Raw genomic sequence first — 25,104 nt, forward strand, 5'->3', positions numbered from 1 at the left:
TTCAACACATATCAGGAGCTTCTAAGAAAGTAGCTGATGCACTCTCCCCTGAAAGTTTCCCAGAATCCACTGGTTAAAAATTGTCCTTAAAATGTAGAAAGTCTTGTAGTTTACATACTTAGTAATATACGTAAAGGTGCATGTGTTGTATTAATCTGTTTATTCCAAAGTTCTAGGAAGAAATCACCACCAGTGAGGTTCTCCACTGCCTGCGATTTGGAGGGTGTGTCATAAACAGATGGTTAAGGGTTAATCTCTCTTTTACTTATAAAGGGTTAACTAGCAGTAAACCTGGGACACCTGACCAGAGGACCAATCAGGAGACAAGATACTTTCAAATCTCGGTGGAGGGAAGACTTTGTTTGTGTTTTTTGGTTTTTGCTCTCTTCTCTCTGGGTTCTGAGAGGGGCCAGACATGTAAGCAGATATCTCCAAATTTCTGAAACAGCCTCTTCTGTTCAATTTAGTAAGTACCAATTAGGAAAGGCGCTTTAGTCTTTTTGTTTGTTTTCTTTATTTGCAAATGTGTATTTTGCTGGAAGGATTGTATTTGTGCTCGGGGGAGGATGTTCTCTAGTGTCTCTAAGCTGAAAGACCCTGTAACATTTGCCATCTTAATTTTACAGAGACAACTTGTACTTTTTTCTGTCTTTTATTAAAAGCTTTTCTTTTTAAGAACCTGATTGATTTTTTGGTTATCTTGGGTACGACCCCAGGGGAGGGAGTCTGCACTCACCAGGGAATTGGTAGGAGGAAGGAGAGAAGGGAGGGAGGAAAAGCCTGATTTCTCTCTGTGTTAAGATTACTGTCTCTCTCTCAGGGAGAATCTGGGAGGGGGAGAGAAAGGGGGGAGGTGAATTCCTCTCTGTTTTAAGATTCAAGGAGTTTGAATCACAGTGATCTTCCAGGGTAACCCAGGGAGGGGAAGCCTGGGAGAGGCAATGATGGAGGAAAGGGTTTACTTTCCTTGTGTTAAGATCCAGGGGGTCTGGGTCTTGGGGTCCCCTGGGAAGGTTTTGGGGGGCCAGAGTGTACCAGGCACTGCAAGTCCTGGTTGGTGGCAGCACTACAAGTTCTAAGCTGGTAATTAAGCTTAGGAGAATTCATGCTGGTACTCCATCTTTTGGACGCTAAGGTTCAGAGTGGGGATTCATACCATGACACCGGTTAAGACAGCCATCCTTATATGCAGAAATGTCAGTGCTGCCAAAAGATGCTTTAGCTCATATTCAATTAGCGCAACTCCCAAATGCCTTATTTGACTGGCTCGCATTAGGCATAATTACATCTTTCTTCTTAATAATTCCCGACCCAGCCCTGGTGTTCTGTGTCCCCTCCTTGTTTTGGAACTTCATTACAGTTTAGTCTCTATAGTGTACCAACCAAATATGTTTGGCAGGAAAATATTCGTGGAATAAAACTCATTTCACACAAGAGACCGTTTCTGTCTTTTTCCCATTTAAATTATGTGAAAATTGGGCTTACAGAAGATCTGTGTGGTCAGAATAGGGCTTTAAATCTTCAGGGAGCATGGTAAAAAAAATCCAATTTTGCATATTGTGTCTTACTAGTTCCTGGCATTCATACTGGCTGCGGAAGATGTTAACTGGCCCAAATAAAGTTGATACCTTGACTGCTACTTGCAAATGGGTGGGGGGAAGATTAACTAAAGGGAAAATTGAACAGCTCTCAAGACAATGAAGAGACTTCTTTGTTGTACTCTTAAATTTTGACTAAGCTCTGAAACAATGCCCTGGATATAGGACTAAAGGATCTGCATACCAGAAAGGAGATCTTGAGTTTTCACAAGATCAGACTTGCTGTGGCCATATTCAGACCTAGGCATTTCCACCTTCCCTATATAATGTTCTTCTTCAGTTTGCACTATAGGAGTTAGCCTTCTTCATTTCCTGTTCTACAATACTATGAAACACTGTTAAACACCTACTGGCTTTTACCCTGGAAATGGCTTAATTTTGGTGGTGCCTAGTCAGTGAAGTACTTTGGGATTCTTCTGACTAAAATATGCAAATTAAGTTTTTAATAATGAAGAATATTACCTGGATGTAGCTCCATCCCACTGATCACAGGAGAGGGTGAAGAGATGTAACCTAAGAATGTAAGAATGGCTGCACTGAGTCAGACCAAAGGTCCATCCAGCCCAGTATCCTGTCTTCTGACAGTGGCCAATCCAGGTGCCCCAGAGGGAGTGAACCTAACAGATAATGATCAAGTGATCTCTCTCCTGCCATCCATTATCACCCTCTGACAAACAGAGGCTAGGGACACCATTCCTTACCCATCCTGGCTAATAGCCATTAGTGCACTTAACCTCTATGAATTTATCCAGTTCTCTTTTAAACCCTGTTATAGTTCTAGCCTTCACAACCTCCTCAGACAAGGAGTTCCACAAGTTGACTGTGCGCTGTGTGAAGAAGAACTTCCTTTTATTTGTTTTAAACCTGCTGCCCATTAATTTCATTTGGTGGCCCCTAGTTCTTATATTATGGAAACAAGTAAATAACTTTTTCTTATTCACTTTCTCCACATCACTCATGATTTTATATACCTCTATCATATCCCACCCTTAGTCTCCTCTTTTCCAAGCTGAAAAGTCCTAGCCTCTTTAATCTTTCCTCATATGGGACTCGTTCCAACCCCCTAATCATTTTAGTTGCCCTTCTCTAAACCTTTTCTAATGCCAGTATATCTGTATATATGTAAAAGAAATAAAAGGAAGCACTTCTTTACACAGCATGTCCTCAGACTATGGAATTCTATACTCTAGAAGGTCAAAGGGTCACACACAGTAACTGAGTTTTAAAGGGTGCTGGATAATTTTGTAGGCAATAACATTTGGCCAATGTTAAGACAAGGTAATAAAACATCATGCTTGACAACATCAGAATATTACCACGGATGTCAGGAAAGAATTTTTCCCAATATACAGCAGTGAATAATTGACCAAGTACCTTACAGACAGGTTTTGATTATCTAGGTTAGAACCTGCAGGGCTGGAAACCAGGAGCATGAGGGTTCTGACACTCCTGCATCGCCACACAAGGGTTTGGCTAGGCTCCTGCAGGAGGATCTTGTGAGGTTGGGCTTGGCAGTAAGTACCAGCCCACAGGACCTCAGTGGCAGCCCCTCGTAGCCCACTGTTTGGCTGGTACCAGTACTTAAACCAGGAAGCCGTGAAGAGGAGCTGTCTGAGCAACAACACAGACTACTTGCCCATCTGTTCTCCAGACCTTGCTTGCTACAGACCATAGATTCTAGCTTCCAACCCTGGTTTGTCCTCAACTTCGCTATTTGATTACTGTCTGTAACCTGGCGCCCAACCTCAATCTCCTGGTAATCTGTCACTGCCTGTCTCCTGACCTCTAACTCTCAGTTTGCCTCTGGTCTACCTTGGACTGTGACCTATAAGTAGCCTGACCCCACCTGCCTCTTGACTGTGCCTACTGGCCTATCTTGGACTCTGACCTCCTAGTACCTGACTTAGCCTGACTCCTGCTCCGACCACTATGTCTGACTGTCCATATCAGTCTCACCAATCAGCCTAGACGGATAGAAAATTGGATGCATCATTTGCATAATCTGTTCGTGGAAATCCGATGTTCCTAAATGATGGGAAACATATACCAATGCATCTTATTATAGAGTATTTTCATCATAGTTGTGCCCAGCACATTATTTTAGGCACTGTACATAGATGAACACACAGTCAGTCTCCCTCAAGAATTTGCATTCTAAGGCCCCTATTCTTCAACTCAAGAGCATACAGGGTCAGAGCCTAAGAAGACAGGCAGTACACCAAAGGTGGCCAGAGACACAATCTATACTATTTTATACACATATGCCCACTTGTAAACTTTTAAAATAAGATTCTAAAAGCACTGCCAGTTAGCCTTATATGCCTCTTGAACCTTTATTTATTGGCTGGTTTTGGGGTTTTTTTTACAGATACCAGCACAGAAGTGGGTCTTAAGTATGCTTCAGTTAGGGAGATATTCCATGGCTAAGGGGCATAGTGTAAGAAGGTACAGAAATGTCTGTGTAGAAAAGTAAATCAGATCAGTTAACAGACGATGGGGATAATACTTGACTTGTTTAAGTTGCTCTTGTGCTCTTCAGATGTTTGATTTAGAATGGATGATGGTCAAAAAAATAACTGAACATTTTCAGACCTGGTTCCTAACCCCTCTTCCTTGCCCTCCACTCACTCACTTTCAAAGTATCTTTTGCCTAGTTTGTTGACGAAAACATATTTTACTACCTCAAGAACAGAGACAATGTTCCCTACAACAGAACATGCAGTATTTTATTCTGCCTTATGTGCAATATGAGTTCACAAACAAAATGGCCAGCTTAGTTATTTTCCAGAATCTTTTCTTGTTCCTGATGACATACGAACCAGAAAGAACAGAGCTGGGTTTCCAATACCGGGGGAAACTGCAGTGCTAGCAGTAAGGGAGGGAGATGTAGTTTGATTTGTGTCTTGTAGGGAGAAAATTTGACATAAAAAGGGAAGGTTGCTCAAGCATGACATCAGATGCTACTTCCTCTTAAACTTTTTCCCACCCTCTCAGGGACTACAACAATGAAACATGGAAGTGAGAGTTTTATTCAGTTCAAGGGCTCTGGTCAAAGGTAAACTTCTTGTCAACTCAGTGTCTGTAAGAAGAGTTGTCTGTGGCTGCTGATTTTCTCTAAACCCATATTTTGTTATGCATCATTTTCCCCTGAAACCCCAGAGCCCTCTAGTGGCCAATGTTAAAGTATTCATAAGGATTTTCTATCAAAGGATCTGCGCTTTTTGAAGTCAACAGCAAATATCAGATAGACTTCAGACGGAGAACAATAGGACCCAAAACCAGGACCACCTACCCTGTCTAGTTTCCCTTAGTAATCCTCTACTGCATTCTTTCCACCTTACAAGGACCTAGTGTCTAATGTTCATCTTTATTGTTTTCTTATAACTCATTTTAAATTAAGAGATAAGGATTAACACTATGTTCAACCTTTATTTTAAGGAGAGAAAGATTTTTAGTCATTTAATATTAATCTGTGGTTTTAACATATTTACTTTTCATTACAGAAAAATAATTCTGAGACGTTTTTGAGTTGTATTGCTTGCTGGCAAAAAAATGGAAGAGGGGAAGAAAGATCAAATAATTTTAGATTCATTCTGTAGCTAAGCAAAGTGTAATACCACATCCTTCCAAAGAATCCACACGTTATGGGAACACTTGATAATGATAGGTTGGTTTTGTTAATAATCCAAAACATTTGCAAAGCTTTTCATTTAACTGCCTTGTCTAAACCCACAAGAATTTATGGACTCTGGTAGATTGAAAAGTCTTCGATGGGTGTAAAGTATCATGTAAACAAAATAATACTGGAAATAAATATTGCACCCCATTAGGAACAGAATTAGTTACACAAGAAAACAAAGAATAGGGATGTACATCAGTATGTGGCACAGACAAGTTGAACGATAAACAAGGTCTGTGCTTGTTTAAACTAAATGCAAACTTGCAACTGGACTATAGATTTTAAAAAAGTTTTGGTGCGCATAGGAGGGGCAGCTTACCAGTTTCCTTAGACTAAGATACATTTCACTATACCTATACATTCTGTGTAGAGAACGGAAGGGTGGGTTGGTTTCCACTTCACATGACATGTTCTACTTCAGGATAAATAGAAAAGATCGGTGCGTTTTAAAGCGTGAGAGATAGAAGTGAAGGGCTTTTTAAAGTGGGGAGGGGCTGCATTTCACATGATCTTTTTCTTCTGGATCTCAGATACTCATTAAATGCAGCTAATTCCAACGTACGAAATTCCAGCGCTGGGGAAAGCCAAGGCCGGGCGGGGATTCTCCGGGACGGTGAGCGGAAAGGGCGCTTGGGGGGAGACGCGCGCCACGGGGGAGTGGGAGCTGTTCACGCCTTCGTTCGGGGGCTCGCAGAGCTCAGCGGCCGCTGATGTGCCGCTGGCCGGCAGGCAGGTGGAGAGAGCGGGCACTGACCACGGCCGGGGCTGGCCCCTGTAAGAACCTCGGAGAGCTCCGGCCGCTGCGCACGCACCTCAGCCCGCTCAAGCGGGGCAGAAGGTGAATATAAGCCGGGCGAGCCGACGGGAGGAGGCAGTGAGCGCTGGGAGCACAGACGCTCCTAGAGAGGCAGCGGCAGCGGAGCACAGGTGGGCGCCTCCAGGACAGGGAGCAGCGAGAGGCGGCTCCTTGTGCCACCGCAGCCCGGCGGGGCTGGAGTCTCCCAGCCGGCTGGGGCGGCGCCGGCCGCTCCCTGGGGGTCTGGGCTCGTTCAGCTCAGCCTGATGTGCCCCACGGCGGGCACGGGAAGGGGCGCGCCGCCTGCCAGCGCCTCCCTGCCTGTGCTGGGCACCTGAAGCGGCAGCCGCCGCGCTGGGCTTCGTGGCTGGCTGAGCTGCTGCATCCCGGGCTGGACTACGTGCTGAGCATGTGCTTTGCGGGCGAGGGGGACCCGTGCCAGCCACCGGAGCGTAGCTCATGATCGCAGCCTCTGGGCGGGAGAAGAGGAGAGAGACCCGCTCCCTCCAGCCCCCCCCCCTTGCCATGGGATGGACGCCCCGTGTGAGCCCAGTTACTGCTCGCTCGCCGTCAGCATGGAGGGAGCCTCCCTGGCCGGGCACTTCGGCAACGGGACCAACGAGTCCCTGCAGGAGCTCTTCAGGAGCATCAACCTGGAGCGAGCCGACGGGCTGCAGGGGGACAGCTCCGCCGTCCTGCGCATCGTCATCTCCAGCGTCTACTCGGTGGTGTGCGCCCTGGGGCTGGTGGGCAACCTGCTGGTGCTCTACCTGATGAAGAGCAAGCAGGGCTGGAAGAAATCCTCCATCGACCTCTTCGTGACCAGCCTGGCGCTCACCGACTTCCAGTTCGTGCTGACGCTGCCCTTCTGGGCGGTGGAGAACGCCCTGGACTTCACCTGGCTCTTCGGCAAGGCCATGTGCAAGATCGTCTCCTACGTGACGGCCATGAACATGTACGCCAGCGTCTTCTTCCTCACCGCCATGAGCGTGGCCCGCTACCACTCCGTGGCCTCGGCGCTGAGCAGCCGGCAGGGCAGCGCCGGCTGCTGCTCGGCCAAGTGGCTCTGCCTCCTCATCTGGGGCGCGGCCATGCTGGCCTCCCTGCCCCACGCCATCTTCTCCACCACCGCCACCGTCTTCAACGAGGAGCTCTGCCTGGTCAAGTTCCCCGAGGGCCGGGGCAACAGCGCCCAGTTCTGGCTGGGCCTCTACCAGGCCCAGAAGGTGCTGCTGGGCTTCCTGGTGCCGCTGGCGGTCATCAGCCTCTGCTACCTGCTGCTGCTGCGCTTCCTGGGCGAGCGCCACGTGGGCCGGGCCTGCGGCGGGCCCAAGCGGCGGGCCAAGGTGACCCGCTCGGTGACGGTGGTGGTGCTCTCCTTCTTCCTCTGCTGGCTGCCCAACCAGGCGCTCACCGCCTGGGGCATCCTGGTCAAGCTCAACGTGGTGCACTTCAGCCCGCAGTACTTCCTCTCGCAGGCCTACCTCTTCCCCGTCAGCGTGTGCCTGGCGCACTGCAACAGCTGCCTCAACCCGCTGCTCTACTGCCTGCTGCGCCGCGAGTTCCGCGCCGCCCTGCGCCGCCTGCTCTGGCGCCTGGCCTCGCCCTCGCTCACCGCCACGCGCCCCTTCACCGCCACCACCAAGCCCGAGCCCGAGGAGCAGGCGCTGCGCGCCCTGGTGCCCGCCAGCCCGCTGCCCCCCGCCGCCGCCCCCCAGCCCGAGCTCCTCTACTACCCGCCCGGCGTGGTGGTCTGCAGCGGCCGCTGGGACGAGCAGCGCTGCTGAGCCGCAGGGGGGCCTGGGAGCGATGGAGGGGGAGGCTGGCTGGGGGCAATGCCCACGGGGATGGGCTCCAGGGAGTGGCCCAGCCCTGGGGGCGGTGGAAGGGGTGTCTGTGGGAGATGGAGGGGGGATGGGCTCTGGAGACTGTTCTGGCCCTGGTAGGGATGGAAGGGTCTGTGGGGCATGGGCTGTGGGAGATGGAGTGGGGATGGGCTCTGGAGACTGTTCTGGCCCTGGTAGGGATGGAAGGGTCTGTGGGGCATGGGCTCTGGGGACCGTCCCAATGGTGCTGGGAGGATGGGCTCTGGGGCCCGTTCCAGTGGTGGAGAGGGAGGCTGTGGGGGATGGGCTCTGGGAACTGACCCCATGGTGTCTGGAGGGGAGGGCTCCTGGGAGTGTCCTGGCTCTAGGAGAAGTTGGGGGAAGGGAGGGTCCATGGGAGATGAAACTGCAGCTCTCCCCTCAGCTTTGCCAAGAGGCCCAGCCTTGGGGGTGCATATGGAGACTGAGGCTCCATGTGGCCAGGCTACTGTGTGTGGAGGAGCCAGGGGGACTAAATGGGGGATGAGGATGGCTGGGAAGTGGAGGACGCTTGCAGACTTTGTATGAGGAGATTGCGGGAGCACTGAGTGGTGAGACTGCAGCTGGAGCGATGCCATGTCCAGACACCGTCTGGATGTCCCTTGCCTCCTCAGTGAATCTCCCAGCTGCAGAGGAGGTGGCTGAGATGTGTGGGAAGCAAGCCAGGACTTTCTACCTGCCACCTCAGAGCCCAGGTTGCAGGGAACCTGGCTTCTTTTGTCCTCTCCCAGCACTGAACTGGGGCGCCAAGCATAACTCACTGTAAATGCAAGCAACTACAGCTCCAAAGAGAAGGCTGTTCGTGGGGTGTTCACTGCAGCACTTAGCCTGTTGCCAAAGCAAAAATGATTCTCACTGATAAACAAGAACAGGAGTCACTGATGTTTGGGAGCTGGGCGCTGCTGAAAAGGGGAAGGGGCTTTTTCTATTTTATTACCTGTAACTATAAACTTTGCCCTAGCGGTGAAATGTTATGTCCTGCCATCAGCCACTGTTGTAGATCATTTGTGGTTAATGGGGTTCTGTATCTGTAACTGACCATTGCTTAGAAGGAATTAAACCACTGCACTGCCAATTTTAAAGAGGCTGACTATTCAGAGCCCAAGACCCGAAGGCACCATTGTGACCATCTAGTCTGACCTCTTGTAGAACACAGGCCATAGAACTTCCCCAAAATCATTCCTAGAACACATCTTTTAGAGAAACAGCTAATCTTGATTTTAAGATTGTCACCGATGAAGAATCAGCCATGAGCCCTGATAAATTGTTCCAATGGTTAATTAACCGCACTGTTACAAATTTACACCATATTTCCAGTTTGAATTTGTCTAGCTTCAAAATTTCCAGCCCTCGGATTGTGTTATAACTTTCTCTGCTACATTGAAGAGCCAATTATCCAATTGTTCCCCAGGTAGGTACGTATAGGATGCAGCCAACCAAGCTGGCTTTATCATCTCTGTTAAGCTAAATAGATTGAGCTGTTTGAGCCTATCACTCTAAGGCAGTGGTTCTCAACCTGTCCAAACTACTGTACCCCTTTCAGGAGTCTGATTTGTCTTACATATCCCAAGTTTCACTTAAAAACTGCTTGCTTAGAAAATCAGACGTAGGTGTCACAGCACACTGTTACTGAATAATTGTTTACTTTCTCATTTTTACCATAGAATTACAAAATACATCAATTGGAATATAAATATTCTCACATTTCAGTGTATAGTATGCAGAGCACTATAAACAAGTCATTGTATGATACTTTTAGTTTGTACTGCACTGGTGCTTTTTATATAGTCTATTGTAAAACTAGCAAATATCTGGATGAATTGATGTACCCCCTGGAAGACCATTGTGTACCCACATACCCCTGGTTGAGAACCACTGCTGTAAGGCATGTTTTCTAATCCTTTAATCATTCTTGTGGTGCTTCTCTGAATCCTCTCCCATTTATCAATATATTTCTTGTATTGTGGGTACCAGAACTGCACACAATATTCCAGCAGTGGTCACAACAGTGCCAAATACAAAGGTAAAATAGCCTCTCTGCTCCTACTCAAGCTTCCCCTGTTTATTCATCCCAGGATCGCATTAGCTTTTTTGTCCACAGTCACACTGGGAAGTCGTGGTCAGCTGATTATCCACCCTGACTCCAAAATCTTTTTCAGAGTCACTGCTTGCCAGGATAGAGTCCCCAATCCTGTAAGTATGACCTACATTCTTTGTTCCTAAATGTATATATTTACACTTAACAATATTAAACCACATTGCTTGCAGCCAATTTACCAAGCAGTCCTGATCACTCTGTATCAGTGACCTGTCCTCTTCATTACTGACCATTCCCCCACATTGTGTGTCATCTGCAAACTTTATCAGTCATTTTATGTTTTCTTCCTGGTAATTGATACAAATGTTAACTAGCATAGGGCTAAAAAAAAGATATCAGGTTAGTTTGACACAATCTATTTTCCATAAACCCCTGTTGATTTGCATTAATTACTTTACCCTTCTTTAATTTGTTATTAGTCAAGTCCCCAACCAGCTGCCCCATTATCTTGCCCAGGATCAATATCAAGCTGACAGCCCTATAATTACCTGGCTTATCCCATTTACCTTTTTAAAAATTGGCACAACATTACCTGTCCTGTGTCTTCTAGAATTTCCCCAGGGATCCCAGACTTATTGAAAATCAACTTTAACAGCATAGCAAGCTCCTCAGCAGTGCTCTTAAAACTTTTGGATGCAAGTTATCTGGACCTGCTGATTTCAAAATGTTTACTTCTGATCGTTTCTGTTTAATATCCTCCAGAGACACTGCTGGAATAGAAAAAGTGTTACCATAAAATGAGACTCATCTGTTGTTTTTTTTCCCCCCAAATACAGACAAATGTGAATATAGAGGTACTTGGCAGCATTTCCATGAGTCCATTTTTGTTCATATCTGCTGCTGTGGATTTTAGATCTCCGAAGATGCTTCCCTCCATTGGGCTCTGTATATAAGATGTGCCACAAGAGGTCATTACATTCCTCTTGTCACAATTAATACATACTAACCCATGTGAGAGTGATGGGTGGCCAGGATGACAGGGACAAGACCATTTCCAGGAGTTTCAGCTTGTGGAGTCTCCTACTTATCTGTTCATCGAGGGGGACCAGTTTGTCCCTCTGCTGCATGGAGGGGTCCACTCCTTTAGCATGACCGTGAGATCCACACTGATCTCAGGAGATCCACAGAAGACGGTGCAGATGTTGTCTCCATTCTATGCTTGGCCCCACACCAGCTCTTGGAGGATCTGTGCTTCCAGGTGCTGCTCCTACACAGCAGCCCTTGGAACCCAGAGAAAGGAGTTCCACAGGGCTGGGAGGGAGGCTGGGAAGACTAAAGCACCAGGTCAGGCAGTATTAAATTGCATTTCTTTCTGCTGTGTGTTTGGAGGCGAGAATCTGGAGGAGCCCCCTTCTGCCCCTGCTCTGACCTCTACAACTCCATGAAGCTGGAAGTGCTGGAGGAGTTCACAGAGGGGTATTGTGGGGGTGGGAAGGAAGGGAAGGAGCAGATTACAGTGGTAGAATTTCCTTCTCTCTATGGATTCTTCTAGACTAGAGGTTTTGCTCCTGTTGTAACTCAAGCTGCTGTTAGTTATTAACTTGAGCTAAATAACACAGTTGTAAATTGGATACCCCACACACTGCATGGCAGTTTATTCCAGGACCCAGGTGTTTGTGGTTCATCTTTGGGCTCAGCCTACAGCAAACATTCCCTCTGAAATTCACTCCTGTCAGACTGAGGTTGGTGGGGAGGGGAGTGAGGGTATTCCATAAAATGGCATTGGGGGGGGGCAATTTTCCTCCATTATGGACACAGATTAGTGCATGAGGCCTTCAGTTTTTGTCCAGGAAAACCTTGCATTGACTTCAAAGGGAATTTTACGCAGGGAGGTACAGAGTCCTTCAGGATTTTGCCCCATGCTGTACCTGCCTATGAAGTCCAGCGTAGAATGAAGACTTGCTCCTGTGATCAGGCTGCAACTGGGTCAATCATTTGAACCAAAGCACCATTATTCTGTCTCAAGACAGCTGGGACCTTTTTGGTGGTATCCTTATCATCCTGAGCATGGCAATAGAGACATAGCACAATGTTCAGAAAACAACAAAAAAATTTTGGAAGAACAAATTGATGAGGGAAGCTCCAAAGACCCTGAGATGACTGAGTGGGGACCTGGTAATCTACAGCTATTGTAAGTGAATGAAACAGCTAGTATGGAGTAGAAGCTGCTCAAACAATCTTGTTTTTTGTTCAGAGCAGTGAGCTGTCACCCAAGGAAAGTGCCAAGAGTCCAATCACTAGAACTTTAGAATGTGTAGGAAATCATCCTGCATGGATAGAGAAAGGGACTGGATTCAGGAGGGTCCTTCCATCTCTAACTTCCATGATAGGGGGCTGAGGGCAGGAACACAACTTCAGCAGCTTTGGGCTATTTCTTAGGTTGTTTGCGCAACATTCTTCAAATACATTGCATGAATGCCAAGCTGACTGGTTTCCTCCAAATGCCCATGTCGGGATTTATAACAAAAATCCTCTTGTGACTCAAAGTAAAATGTTCACGTAGCTTTGTGTGCAACAGCAGTCAAAAAGCTAACAGAATGTTAGGAACTGTTAGGAAAGGGATAGATAGTAAGACAGTAAATATCATAGTGCCTCTAGGCAAGTCCATGGTATATCCTATCCACACCTGGAATAGTGTGCGCAGTTCTGGTCACTCCATCTCAAAAAAGATGCATTACAATTGGAAAAGGTACAGAGAAGGACAACACAAAATGATTAGGGATCTGGAACAGCGTCTGCATGAGAAAAGGTTAAAAAGACTGGGACTTTTCAGCTTGGAGAAGAGATGACTAGGAGGGGCTATGAAAGAGATCGATAAAATCTTGACTGGTGTGAATAAGGAGGTTATTTACTCCTTTACATAATACAAAAATGGGGTCATGCAATGAAATTAATAGGCAGCAGGTTTAAAACCAAAAAAAGGAAGTACTTCACACAGCGCACAGGCAACCTGTGTAACTCATTGGCAGGTAATGTTGTGAAGGCCAAAACTATAACTGGGTTCAAAAAAGTATTAAGAACATTCCTGGAGGATAGGTCCATTAATGACTCAGCCAAGATAGTCAGGAACGTAACCGTATGTTGTGAGCGTCCATAGCATCTGTTTGCCAGAAGCTGGGAGTGGAGGACAGGGATGGATCACTCAGTGATTGCCTGCTCTGTTTATTCTCCCTGAAGCATTAGCCATTATCAGAAGACAGGATACTGAGCTAGATGGACCATTGGTCTGACCCAGCATGGCCATTCTTATGCCTAGGTGCATAACTCCTATTGATTTTAATGGTCGCCTAGGTGCTTATGGAAATCTCACTAGGCACATATCTGCATCTTTAAACACCTAAATAGTCTGGCCGCGTATAACTAGCCAAATGTTTAATGCAACCAGGACCTTAGATTTTATATCCTACTTCCCTTTGAAGTATTTCTCCAGTAGTGACATTACTTAACTTTCTCCGGCTACGTCTTCACTACCCGCCGTATCGGCGGGTAGCAATTGATTGCTCGCGGATTGATATATCGCGTCTCATCTAGGCGCGATATATCGATCCCAGAATGCGCTTATATCGATTCCGTAACTCCACCAACCGGAACGGAATTGCGGAATCGACAGGGGGAGCCGCGGACATTGATCCCACGGCGTGAGGACAGTGAGTAATTCGATCTTAGATACTTTGACTTCAGCTACGTTATTCACGTAGCGAAGCTGCGTATCTAAGATCAATTTTCCCCCGTAGTGTAGACCAGCCCTTCTAGTATGTGTTGTATGCACTGTCGTTGTAGCTGTGTCAGTCCCAGGATATTAGAGAGACAAGTATGTGTTGGCACTCTCTCCAGCAGGAAAAGATCTAGTTGTTCCCTGGTCCCCACTCCTTATATCATTATTGTCTCCTTTAGGCCAAGACATTCCCTGTGCAGACACTCCCTGTGCAGCCACATAGGGCCCCACTGAATTAAAATGGGTGCAGAATTGATCCACAAGGAACCACTTGCTGGATTGGGACCTTAGATTTAAAGCTTTGTTAAGAGATATTTCCCTCCAGCTTACAGATAGAATTTGTTACTGATCCAGATCAAGGGGATTATTGACAATCTGTTTATAATGAAAATTCCATTGTCAAAGTTCTCTACATCACGCGAAGTGTCAGAGGTGGCTGATAAAACAAGTTCTACAAGAAAAGACTGGATGGTGGATTAAATAGCTTCTTTGGCTCAGCATAAACTGGTAAAAATGCATGGAACATCTTGTTGCTTTTCTCTAACCACTGTCCAATGTCTCGATTGCAGGAAGATATGTTCCTTAGAACATACAAAGTAAGAAAATAATTGGATTCTTACATTCATATACATGTACATATATGCACACATTTCTCAGACTGGATATGGAAGCAGACTCATAGCTGGAGTCACACATAAGGGCCCACAGATCTGGCAAGGCTAAGAGGAAGTCAGAGGGATTATATTCCTCCTCCTGCATCATCAAGAAAATTGTTTAGTAAGCGCTAATCAGTGACACCAATGCAAACCCAGTGATGGAGATGTGGGTTGTACAGCTGTCCGTGAGTTCCTAATCTGAAGGCAATAGGGATTCCACAACTCTAAGTAAGACCCTAATTTTCCCTGTTGCCCCTATATGGCACGTGATTAAGTGTAAGAAAAGAACCTAGTTAGACTCTTGGATCCTAGGTTTCAGTTTTCAGAGCTGAAAAAACAAATCTTGGAATTTGAGCACGCATGATATGGAATCATAAAGGGAAAGGTCTAACCCCATTTTACAGATATTAGTGTGGTTCTACTACGAAAGTTGTAAGTGCTTTCTCCTGGGAACAATTGTGTCTTTTCTAAACATATTGTTGCCAACTCTTGCGGTTTTATGGCAAGTCTCACATTATTTGGTGTTTCTCTTAAAACTCCAGCTCCTGGAGTCAAGAGAATCTCAGACACATGTACACACAAAATTAGCCCTGATGGTTGTGAAGAAAATTATGAAATGTGACTCAAGAGCATCCTAAAGGCTGAGGAAGCAGAAGACAAAAAGAACCCACAATACATTTATTTTAAAAAAAAAAAATTTTTAAGCAAATCTCATGATATTTTGAGGCCTGATTCAAAAATTTTGAATGCTTGAGGTTAGCAATACTGTGACTGTTTTTCTGAAATTCAAAACTTAGGCCCTGACTCTGCAGTGAGGTCCTGTGCTCATGTACAACCACACTGAAGTCAATGCAGACCCTTGCACCCCCATGGAATGCATTGACTTGAGCAAGCCTTTGCACAGGTTTAGGGGGTTCCCTGCATGCAGCTTGCTGCCTTACTTCTTTACCAGTAACCAGGGCCGGCTCCAGGCACCAGCTTATCAAGCAGGTGCTTGGGGCGGCCACTTCGGAGCGGGGCGGCACTTTCAAGTATTCAGCGGCAATTCGGCGGAGGGTCCCTCACTCCTGCTCAGAGCGAAGGACCTCCCACAGAATTGCTGCAGATCGCGATCGCAGCTTTTCTTTTTTTTTTTTTTTTTGGCTGCTTGGGGTGGCAAAACCCCTGGAGCCGGCCCTGCCAGTAACATTCAGTTGCTAGAAGTACTTTTAGCTTATTGTGTACTCGATGCTAACTTCAGCCAGCAACTTCTTTTGCCAGGGTAACAATTGCAGACTCAGGACCAATGTGATAGGTAGCTGCTACCCAGGGAAAATATCAGGAAAATATCTTAAGCTAACTTGGGGATAGAAGGTGAAAAAGAGGGACAGAGGCACCAGGTACTAAATAGGGAAAGACAGCTTGCCAATCAGGAAGGTTAGTTTATTACTTTCCAGTGGAAAGGCACTATTTTAAAATCTCTGGTGTCTGATAACTCAAAAATTCCTCTTTGTGACTGGGCTTTTAAGCCTCAGACATATGAAGAGATTTTTCTGAGCATATTTGCAGCTTTATACCATGAGATGCTAGCCAAAGAACTCTAAAACCAGAAAGGGGCACATGGTTTTCTTGACTAGGATGATGTATTTTTATAATGAACCTTCAGAATTAGACAAAAGGGAGTGGGACACTTTTCAAGTTAGAAGATGAAAAGGGAAGCTATTCGCAACATTCTTAAGAAGTATTGTCTCACTGGACACTGGAGACCAACCAAGCATTCAGGCTTTGGAGTGGGAGGAATTCACCTGATTTTTAAGACAGCCACAGCCCAGCCTCCCATTGTAGAGGCACAATCTTGTGCTCACATATAATCGTGCCCACAAAAAGGTAATTTTTAGACAAGATCTCCTGTCTTGAAAGTGACAAAGTCAGTTCTGCCAGGCTAACAAAAGTGGAAAGCAGTAAGCATTTATTTTTCCCACTACAGTCAGCATTGATTACTCTGAATACACACAGGGAGCAGACCTGTGTCTTTCTTCATAGTTGTTAACTTGTTTTACAAGGGAGTAGACCCAATATAGTTAATACACAAGGGAGATGTTAATATATGGGGGAGGATTTAATTCTCCTAAAGAAAAAAATAGGGAGATCCATATAAAAATAACTAAAAAGTGCAGTACAATACTGGTTACATTGTAGCGAGCTGCAGCATTAAGAAAAGTTTAATAGTTTAGGCTGGGAGGAGTGTTTCAAAATTTTTGCTCCATGGATAAACATAGAAGCACCAGTTAGGTTCTGTGAAATAAAAATTTCCAGAAACTTAAGAGAAAAGAAGTGTGTGATATTTGATAGCTTTAAACTGAGAAAGGCCACTCAAAGTGGTTTTACAGCAAAGGCCATCATCCTTTTCCTCCACTGAGCTAGCCATCTACAATAGCTCAGGAATAGCAAGCATACCCTCCCTAGGTCTCCTCTTGACAACCACTGTTTCCCCAGCATCTTTTGACAAGACTGAAGGGATCAATGCTGGGGAGATAGTGTGCTTTTTCTGCAAGCGTTGCCAAAGTTGAGACTTTCTGTTTGCTTCCTGAGCTGCATGTTTAATCAAGAAGAAAGCATTTCACACAAGCTGCTTGAGTGGCTTGTTTTCAAGGGAACCCAGATGGGATTATGAAAAATAGGATGCAAATTGGGATAATGAGCATGATATTACTAATATTGTAAAGCACTTCTAAGCAAGCAAATAAATATCCTTATTGCATTTTTTTTATTCAAGTCCCATGCTAGTCTGTGAAACAGGAAATAAAATTGTATTTCCTGAGAGAAAGAAAAAAGAAAAAGTGTCAGCCTGGAAAGTGAACAAGGCTAACCCTTGTTTTCAGCTCTGATTCATTTAGGCCATCGCTATTTCCATTAAGGCTGGGGTAGTTACTCATCACAGAATGCACTGTATTCCAATGGAACAAGCAAAGCACTGGAACTCAGGAGCCCTGGGTTCTATTCCTAGCTCTGCCACTGGCCTGCAGGGGGGACCTTGGGTAACTCCTTTCCCCTTTCTATGCCTCAGTTTCTCCATCTGAAAAATGGCGATAATGATACCGACCTCGGCAAAGTGCTTTGAGATCTACGGATAAAAAGTGCTATATGAAGAACTGGTCTGAAATCAACAATAACATTCAACAAAGTATTTCATCTGGGAAGAAAAAAATCAGGTAGGCAAAGTGGGGAATAACTGGCTTAGGTGATAGAACTACTGAAGAAGATCTGGAGGCTATAGTGGATCACAAATTGAATGAGTGTCAATATTTTACAGTTGCAAAAAAGGCAAATACCATTCCGGGATGTAGTAACAGGAGAGTAGTATCTAAGACCTGAGAGGTTATTGTCTCACACTAGCTGGCCCTGGCAAGACCTCAGCTGTAGTAGTGTGTCCAGTTTTGGGTGCCACACTTCAGGAAAGCTGTGGACAAATTAAAGAGTCCAGAGGAGAGCAACAAAAATTATAAAGGGCTTAGATAACATGACTGTGAAGGCAAATTTAAAAAGAACTGGGCATGTATAGCTTTGAGAAAAGAAGACTGAGGGATGGGGGAGGGACCTGATGACAGCCTTCAAATATGAAAAGAGTTGCTATAAAGAGGATGATGATCAATTGTTCTCCATGTCCACTGAAGGTAGGACAAGAAGTAATGGACTTAATCTGCAGCACAGGAGATTTAGGTTAGATGTGAAGAAAAACTTTCTAAGAATAATTAAGTACTGAAATAGGTTGTCAACAGAGATCATGGAATTTCCATCATTGGAGGTTTCTAGTAACAGGTTAGACCAGTGGTTCTCAGCTTATTCACCATTATGGGCTGCATATGCAGCCACACAATATATTATTCCTGGGGGAATTCTGTGCAAAAAAATAAAAATTCTGCACCAAAAAACCAACAATTATGCCCAGAATATTTTAAAATTCTGCATATTTTATTTGTCAAAATAACAAAATACAATCATGCCAGCTTCAATTATTTTGGTAATTTATTTCAAAATACCTGTCAGCAAATGTCTGTAACAATACAGAAAACAAAATGTTTTTATGACAAATAGATTCATTACTAGGCATATTAGTACAGAACTTTGAGTAATTCATTTAAACTGCAATACAGAAATGTATTTCTTGCATTCCTCAGAAGCAGTGCAAAGGCTTGGGGGAGTTGAAGTAACAGAGGAGCTGAGGGAGAGGAAAGGAGCCTGGAAGTGAATCTAGAGGGTAGGTGGGAGAAGTATGGAACAGGGTTTTGTTTGAGGCGGGGGGGGGATTGTTAAGGAATTGTGGAGCCTCCCCCATTCAGTTGGGCACATCTACCCCTCTTCCCCATGTGTCCCTGGAGCCCCCTCCCTCTTGCCCCATGTGACCCTGCAGCACCCCTCCCATTCAGCCCCTGACTCAATGCTGTTGCTCCACTAGCTCCTGAGCCCAATCCCTAGTCTGTCCCGTCAGCTAGCCATTCTGAACCCCTGTCTGTGAGCCCCCAGCAGCCCCGTGTGCCCCACTCTGTCTGTTCTAACCTGGCTCAATGGGCAGGGTGCTCTGACAAATGTAGCCAGCTGCTAGCTGTTCTGGTGCCACAACAGCCTCTGGTGGGTGAAAGGCAGAACTGCAGCATTTCTCAGGTAGAATGTATTTTCTGCGGAAAAAAAATTCTCCACCAGACATGAATTCTGCACATGCACAGTGGCACAGAATTCTCCCATGTGTAAATACATATTCTTCCTGTATGGCGCTGAGGATGTCACATGGGCCACAGCTGTGTGATGAGTGGGCCACAAGCAGCCCACAGGTCATGGGTTGAGAACAATTGGGTTAGACAAACACCTGGAAAGGGTGCCTGCCTACACACTCATACATGCCTACTCTCTCTCTCTCTCTCTCTCTATTTGGTTATACTCTACATCAGGTCTTGATATAATGGAGCCTACTTATATTGGGGTAAAACTGGATGACCAGTATCAAGCTCAATGTCTTCTTGACCTCATAGCCCATGTTATTCAGTTAAAAGCACCCATCAGTCTGCTATTAAATGCAGTAACTGATACTATTTATAGTTTGGTCCATTCATTGAAATAAAATTAAAAAGGCAGAATTGGTGGAACCCTTGAAATGAATGGTACAACAGTGAACATGTTCAATATCTGTAACATTTTCAAAGTGCTGAAGTGAACCTTGGTTTCCTGCTTAGGATCTGTAATATTTAAGATTGGTTTTGGTACCATTTAAAAGGTGTTTTTCCACACAATGCATACACCTGGAATTTTTCCATTTTTCTAATCAGGATATTTGTATTTTTGGGTGGATGCCCTTTTGTGTAGGAAACACTTAAGCGGGAATATTACTCTGGAGTCTTAAAGAAGTAGAGGATGTGTTTTAATTTCTGTCTCATCTCTGACTATGGGAGCACAAATGCAACACAGCATTGGTAAATGGACTTCAGCAAGATCAGGTGGAAGGGGGGAGAACATGCTGCAGAGCTGACAAGCCACCCAGCCTGATTCCACTGGTGTTCTCTCTCCATAGTCACACAGCAGAGGTAAAAAGGGAGAGAGGTTAATGGGCAGCAATGCAGTTGGGGGTGTTGTCATAAGCTGTGCTGCCAGGAGGGATGAGAATAATGTTGGGGGGGGGGTGGGAAGGTACACCATGAAGATGCCCAAGGATTGAGACTGGAATTCCCCAGTATGAGTCTTCACTGAAGTCCCAAATGTCGGCAAGGAAACATGTTTGATAATTGACCTCGAAGGGCTTACTGTTGGGTGCCTCCTAGCAGCTAGATCCGGGAATTAGCTCCACTCAGGTCCGATGCCCCTCTTCCAACTGTTGTTCACACCGCCTCCCCCACCCCTTGCTCTCCAGGACTCGCAGCTCTCCCTCTTCATGTCTCAGCCCTCTGGCCAGCTCCCTGTATAGCCTTCCCTTTCCAAGGTATCGAAGTCCCACTCAGTCAGCTGCCCGCATGCCATTCTAGACAGTCTTCTGCTCCAAGGACAGGTCCTACACTACCTTCTCAGTGGCTGAGATGCACACCACAAATAAAGACACTTCATTTTAAAAACAAATGCTGCACTTCGGAAGCAAGCAGCTCAATACTCCTTTTGGATACATTTTAGCCAGGAATACAACTTAATAACAGGTCTGGTCCAGTATTTCTTAAGTATCCCAAACTTGACTCCAGTTAGTCAGGAATACAGAATCAGGTCTCTAAAGCTCATTCAGATATCTTTAATCTTAAGCTTTTATGGTCTAATTTGAAACTGACTTGAATCTGGATGGAATGATTCAGAAGCTCCCTGTAACAAATTCTGGTGTTTTAATGAAAATAAAGATGCAAGCTCTGTACTCAAATAAAAGTAGACTGGTTTGCCTAGAGGATTTCATATATTGGTTTGACGTGTGGATATAGAACAATTCATGGTAATGCTTTGTGGAACTGAATTAAGTTACAATAATATTCTGTTGAATGCTGTGAAAGAAGCAAAACAAGAATTTGATCAAGTTAGATTCTGATGTGCAAAAGAGGAGAGCAAACAGGTCTGAATTCATTCGGTTAAGGTAAGTACTATATAACTCGAACATTTTAGGTGGCTCACAAATTTTAGAAATTTTGGCCAAGATTTTTTAAAAATGAGTGCCTAATTTTAGACATTTAAACAAGGGACTAGATTTTCAAAGGTGCTCAACTCCCAATAGCTTCCCACCGACTCCCTATTGAGGTGCCTCAATACGGACTTAGGAGCTCGTCTCTAGGCATCCATGTTTGAAAATCTTGTTCTGTTTTTCTTTCACATTTATATAAGCACAATATACTACATAAAGCTGTCCAGTAGTGGGATATACCGTAAAGCAGGACTTCTCAACTTTTCCACACCAGGATCCAATTTTCCATACTATGCCTGCTTCTTATCTAGCCGGAACCCCTTTGGCAATACTGGAAGAACACAGCGGTTGTGACCAGTGCTTAATCTCTAATGAAGGTCCTGGGGCTCAAGCAATTAGGTGCTGGAGCTCAAGCAATTTTTTTACTTTCATAACTGATGTGACAAGCCTAGAGGTGCTGGGGCTATGAACTGCCAAGCCCAGACCTGCCGGGGCTCAGCCTGAAACAAACTGAGCACTGGGGGTGACTCCTTGACACCTCCTTGGGACCACGACCCTAGGTTAAGAACCCCCATCTTAAAAGTACCTCCTTGGAGTTTGGGATCAGTAACCCCAGCTTTCACTCTTACTGGATACATTCTTTTTGCCACACATTTCATCTCTTCTCCTCTCCAGCTTGGCTAATGATGAGCATTACCACTAATGATCAAGAGCATTACACTGCCCTGTATGAAAGTGGCTTACATGCTAACACAAAATTGGGGCAGAGGAAGGAAAGTCATGGAGAGATCTTACAGCCTGAGAAGTGAGGCCACCAATTTTACCACGTATTTCCACTCTGTGGAGAAATAATGCCCTGGAATTGTAACCATTCCAGCCAATGAAACAAGAGCATGCTATAAAAATATCAGTGTAGACACTGCACCCAATGGATACAGATCAAGAATGACAATGTTCCCATGGGGATTTCTTCCTTCATTTATGCACTGTTCTATTCTACATACCGAACAAAACAAGCAACAAAGCAACAGCCTGTTAATGCCACAGCAGATGCACAAATCACAACCACGATTACACTGCCCGCAGCACTGACCAAGAACCCCAGACCCACTCCAACAACGATCTGTGCCAGCTGCACCATGCAAGTGAGAGCCGCGCAGTCAATTCCCTTCCCTCTTCCAGGGGCCTCACCTTCTCCTCCATTCTGCTCCTTTTGACTCTGCAAACAAGCATAAAATGAAACCCAGTCAAATGAGACAACTGATTAATACATAATAATACCTAGCTCTTGTATAGAATTTTTCATCAGTAGATTTCAAAATGCTTTACAAAGGCAGTCACTGTCATTCTCCCCATTTTACAGGTGGGGAAACTGAGGCACAGAGCAGCAAAATGATTTCTGTAAGGTCACCCAGCAGCAAATTCAGGAATAGAACCTATGTCTTGAGTCTCACATCAGCGCTCTAACCACCAGACTACAGTGTTCTGAAGGGAAACTATTGTACTACATGCAGCTATTGCCAGATCATGAGATAGCTGCTGCCAGCAATGGATGCTGGCTTGCTTGCTCCCTCTTTAGTCTTCTGGTGTCTAAGATGTGCTAGTCTCATGCTCTGGATGCATGTGTAGTAGCTACAGAATGAAAACAATCATTCAGATATAGTCCTTACAAAAAATGACAAACTCTCCATTACCCTCTCCCAACACATCTTCCTTTATAGCCACGCTCAGCCTAGGGGGAAAATGCACATTGCAGCATGACTTGAAGGTCAGCAGATTCAGCCTCTGGCAAAGCAAGCCAGGAAGAGAATTCCACAGTAGAAGACCACACTCCGCACCAAGACTGCCCTGCTTCCTGGGCTGATCGCAGCGGTCACAGTAAACATATGGGAGAGAGGGATATCTAGACTAGGCTCCAACCTATTTAAAAGTTCCAGTGTCAAAACAACAGCCTTACTTGCACCAGGTGAGGTATCCGGGTCAAACAGCTGGTTCAAAACCATATAATCCATTTATTTCTAAGTAGCAAAACACAAGATTTGTCTTAATTCTTATGTGTGGACTGCATCGTGAATGAATTGTTCTGCTTCTCTTTGTGAAACTAAAATTAAATGATAATTTATAGATTCACTTTGCCCCTCTTGCAGACTCCCAAACGGAGAGGATTTGTGGTAAGCGCTCACTGCGAGATCAAAGAGCAAGAGATAAGGAGAGTTTCAGTGCTTTGTGGCGGGTAGGCAGCCAGCTCAGGGAACACAACGCCCTGTGCTGTTAAGTATGCTTGTTGATTTCTTTAAGTGCTTTTCATATTGTATTTCAAAATGCTACTCAGACTCAATTTTAAAAAAGAACTGTGGGAAATTGCTACATAACTCATCATCCTGGAGAGCCCTCTTGTGGGGAGGGTCAGACTCAGGCCACGTCCAGACTAGGTATTAAAATCGATTTTAGATACGCAACTTCAGCTACGGGAATAACGTAGCTGAAGTCGAATTTCTAAAATCGAGGTACTCACCCGTCTGGACGGCGCGGCATCGATGTCCGCGGCTCTCCGTGTCGATTCCGGAACTCCGTTCGGGTTGATGGAGTTCCGGAATCGATGTAAGCGCGCTCGGGGATCGATACATCGCGTCCAGACTAGACGCGATATATCGATCCCCGAGCAATCGATGTTAACCCGCCGATGCCGCGGGTTAGTCTGGACGTGCGCTCAGTTTCCCCACAACACTCTTCAGCCTATTCCCACTGTAGAGGTGACTTGGCCCTCCCACCAGGGCTAGCTCTAGGTTTTTTGCCGCCCTAAGCAAAAAAAAAATTTGGCTGCTTTCCATCCCAGCCCAGGGCTCGCCCCCCCCCAACCCTTCTGCCGCCCCAGCGCTGGGCTCTCCCCTTCCCCCCCCACCAGTGCCCCCCCACACCTCTTGCCACCCCAGCCCTGGGCTCTCCCTGCCCCACCTGCACCCGCCTTCCGCAGCAGCCCTGGGTCACTGATAACTCGCTCCCAGGGCGGGTCATTCAGGAGGAATTTTGGATGTGCACAAAACAGACAGGATTGGTTCCCATATGGCTACAGAGCTGCAGTAAAGTGGAACAATTTTCAGCTTGTGTGATTCGAGGATATCTGGATGCATATTATAAGACTGTCCTACATAAATGAGGAAAAGTTGAGGTGCCTTTATTATTCTTTTGCTCCCACGCTTTCTTTCTATGGGGAATTTGCCACTGCAGTATCACTGTCTTCCTTTTAAACAAACAAACAAACAAACAAAAGGCAATGGCTGTTGAAAACAGCAGTTCTAGTCCTAATAACCACTGGGAAGCATTTCTTGCTCAATTTTATCCTACTTTTTCTACAGCAAGTTACAGTGGATCAGTATATTTGATTTGGGAGAAATGAAGTAACAGCCGCCCAAACGGAGCTTGAGCACTCCTGAATTTTGAGGTGTTCAAATCTGGAAGGCAGGTGCTGGGTGTGTGTGTGTGTGGGGGGGGCTGCAGGTTCTGCAGGGGAGCAAGGCAGCATGTAGGCAGCAGAGTGTCTGGTGCTGCATGGAGCCAGACATGCTGGTCTGAGTGGCACGGTAAGTGGGCTGGGGGGTTGGAGAAGGGGTAGGGGGTTCCGGGAGGGGACAGTCAAGGGACAGGGAACAGGGGGGGTTGGATGGGGTGGAGGTTCAGGGGGGCAGACAGGGGCAAGGAGAAGGGGGGGTTAGATGGGTCAGGGGTTCGGGCGCAGTCAGGTGACAGGCAGTGGTTGGATAAGCATGGGAGTCCCAGGGGTTTGTCAGGGGACAGGTAGGGGTGGGGTCCTAGGGAGGAAGTTGGGGGGGTCTCAGGAGGGGGCCATTGGGGACAAGGAGAAGGGAGGCTTAGATAGGGGTGGGGTCCTGGGGGGCAGTTAGGGGCAGGGGTCCTGGGAGGGGTGATCAGGGGACAAGAAGCGGGGGGGAGGGCGTGTTGGATGGGTTGGGGATTCTGTGGGGGTCAGTCGGAGGGAGTGGACGGTGGCAGAGTGGAGCTTCCCTCCCCGTGGAGTGTCTTGTTTTTTGAATGTTAAAATATGGTTTCCCTACCATTC

General features: G+C 45.9%; 2 protein-coding genes across 2 annotated transcripts in view; one reads left to right on the top strand and one right to left on the bottom strand.

Annotated features, from left to right (window-relative positions):
- The first annotated feature begins 5,601 nt into the window (after positions 1 to 5,601).
- On the top strand, positions 5,602 to 7,860 carry RXFP3 (relaxin family peptide receptor 3). The gene has a single exon (XM_050943745.1). It carries the CDS (start codon positions 6,604 to 6,606, stop codon positions 7,858 to 7,860), a length of 1,257 nt encoding a protein of 418 aa, XP_050799702.1. The 5' UTR covers positions 5,602 to 6,603.
- A 10,583-nt stretch (positions 7,861 to 18,443) lies between these two features.
- SLC45A2 (solute carrier family 45 member 2) overlaps positions 18,444 to 25,104 on the bottom strand; it is a 41,082-nt gene continuing 34,421 nt past the window's right edge. Inside the window, exon 7 of the mRNA XM_050943793.1 lies at positions 18,444 to 22,245. Within this exon, the coding sequence (XP_050799750.1) occupies positions 22,018 to 22,245 (228 nt within the window). The 3' untranslated portion in view covers positions 18,444 to 22,017. The remainder of the gene's footprint in view (positions 22,246 to 25,104) is intronic.

This window comes from Gopherus flavomarginatus, chromosome 3, assembly GCF_025201925.1.
Source record: "Gopherus flavomarginatus isolate rGopFla2 chromosome 3, rGopFla2.mat.asm, whole genome shotgun sequence".
Taxonomy (NCBI): Eukaryota; Metazoa; Chordata; order Testudines; family Testudinidae; genus Gopherus; species Gopherus flavomarginatus.

Bases quoted from the DNA above. Each gene is read 5' to 3' on its own strand.
- RXFP3 (XM_050943745.1), top strand. From the start codon at position 6,604: ATGGACGCCCCGTGTGAGCCCAGTTACTGCTCGCTCGCCGTCAGCATG.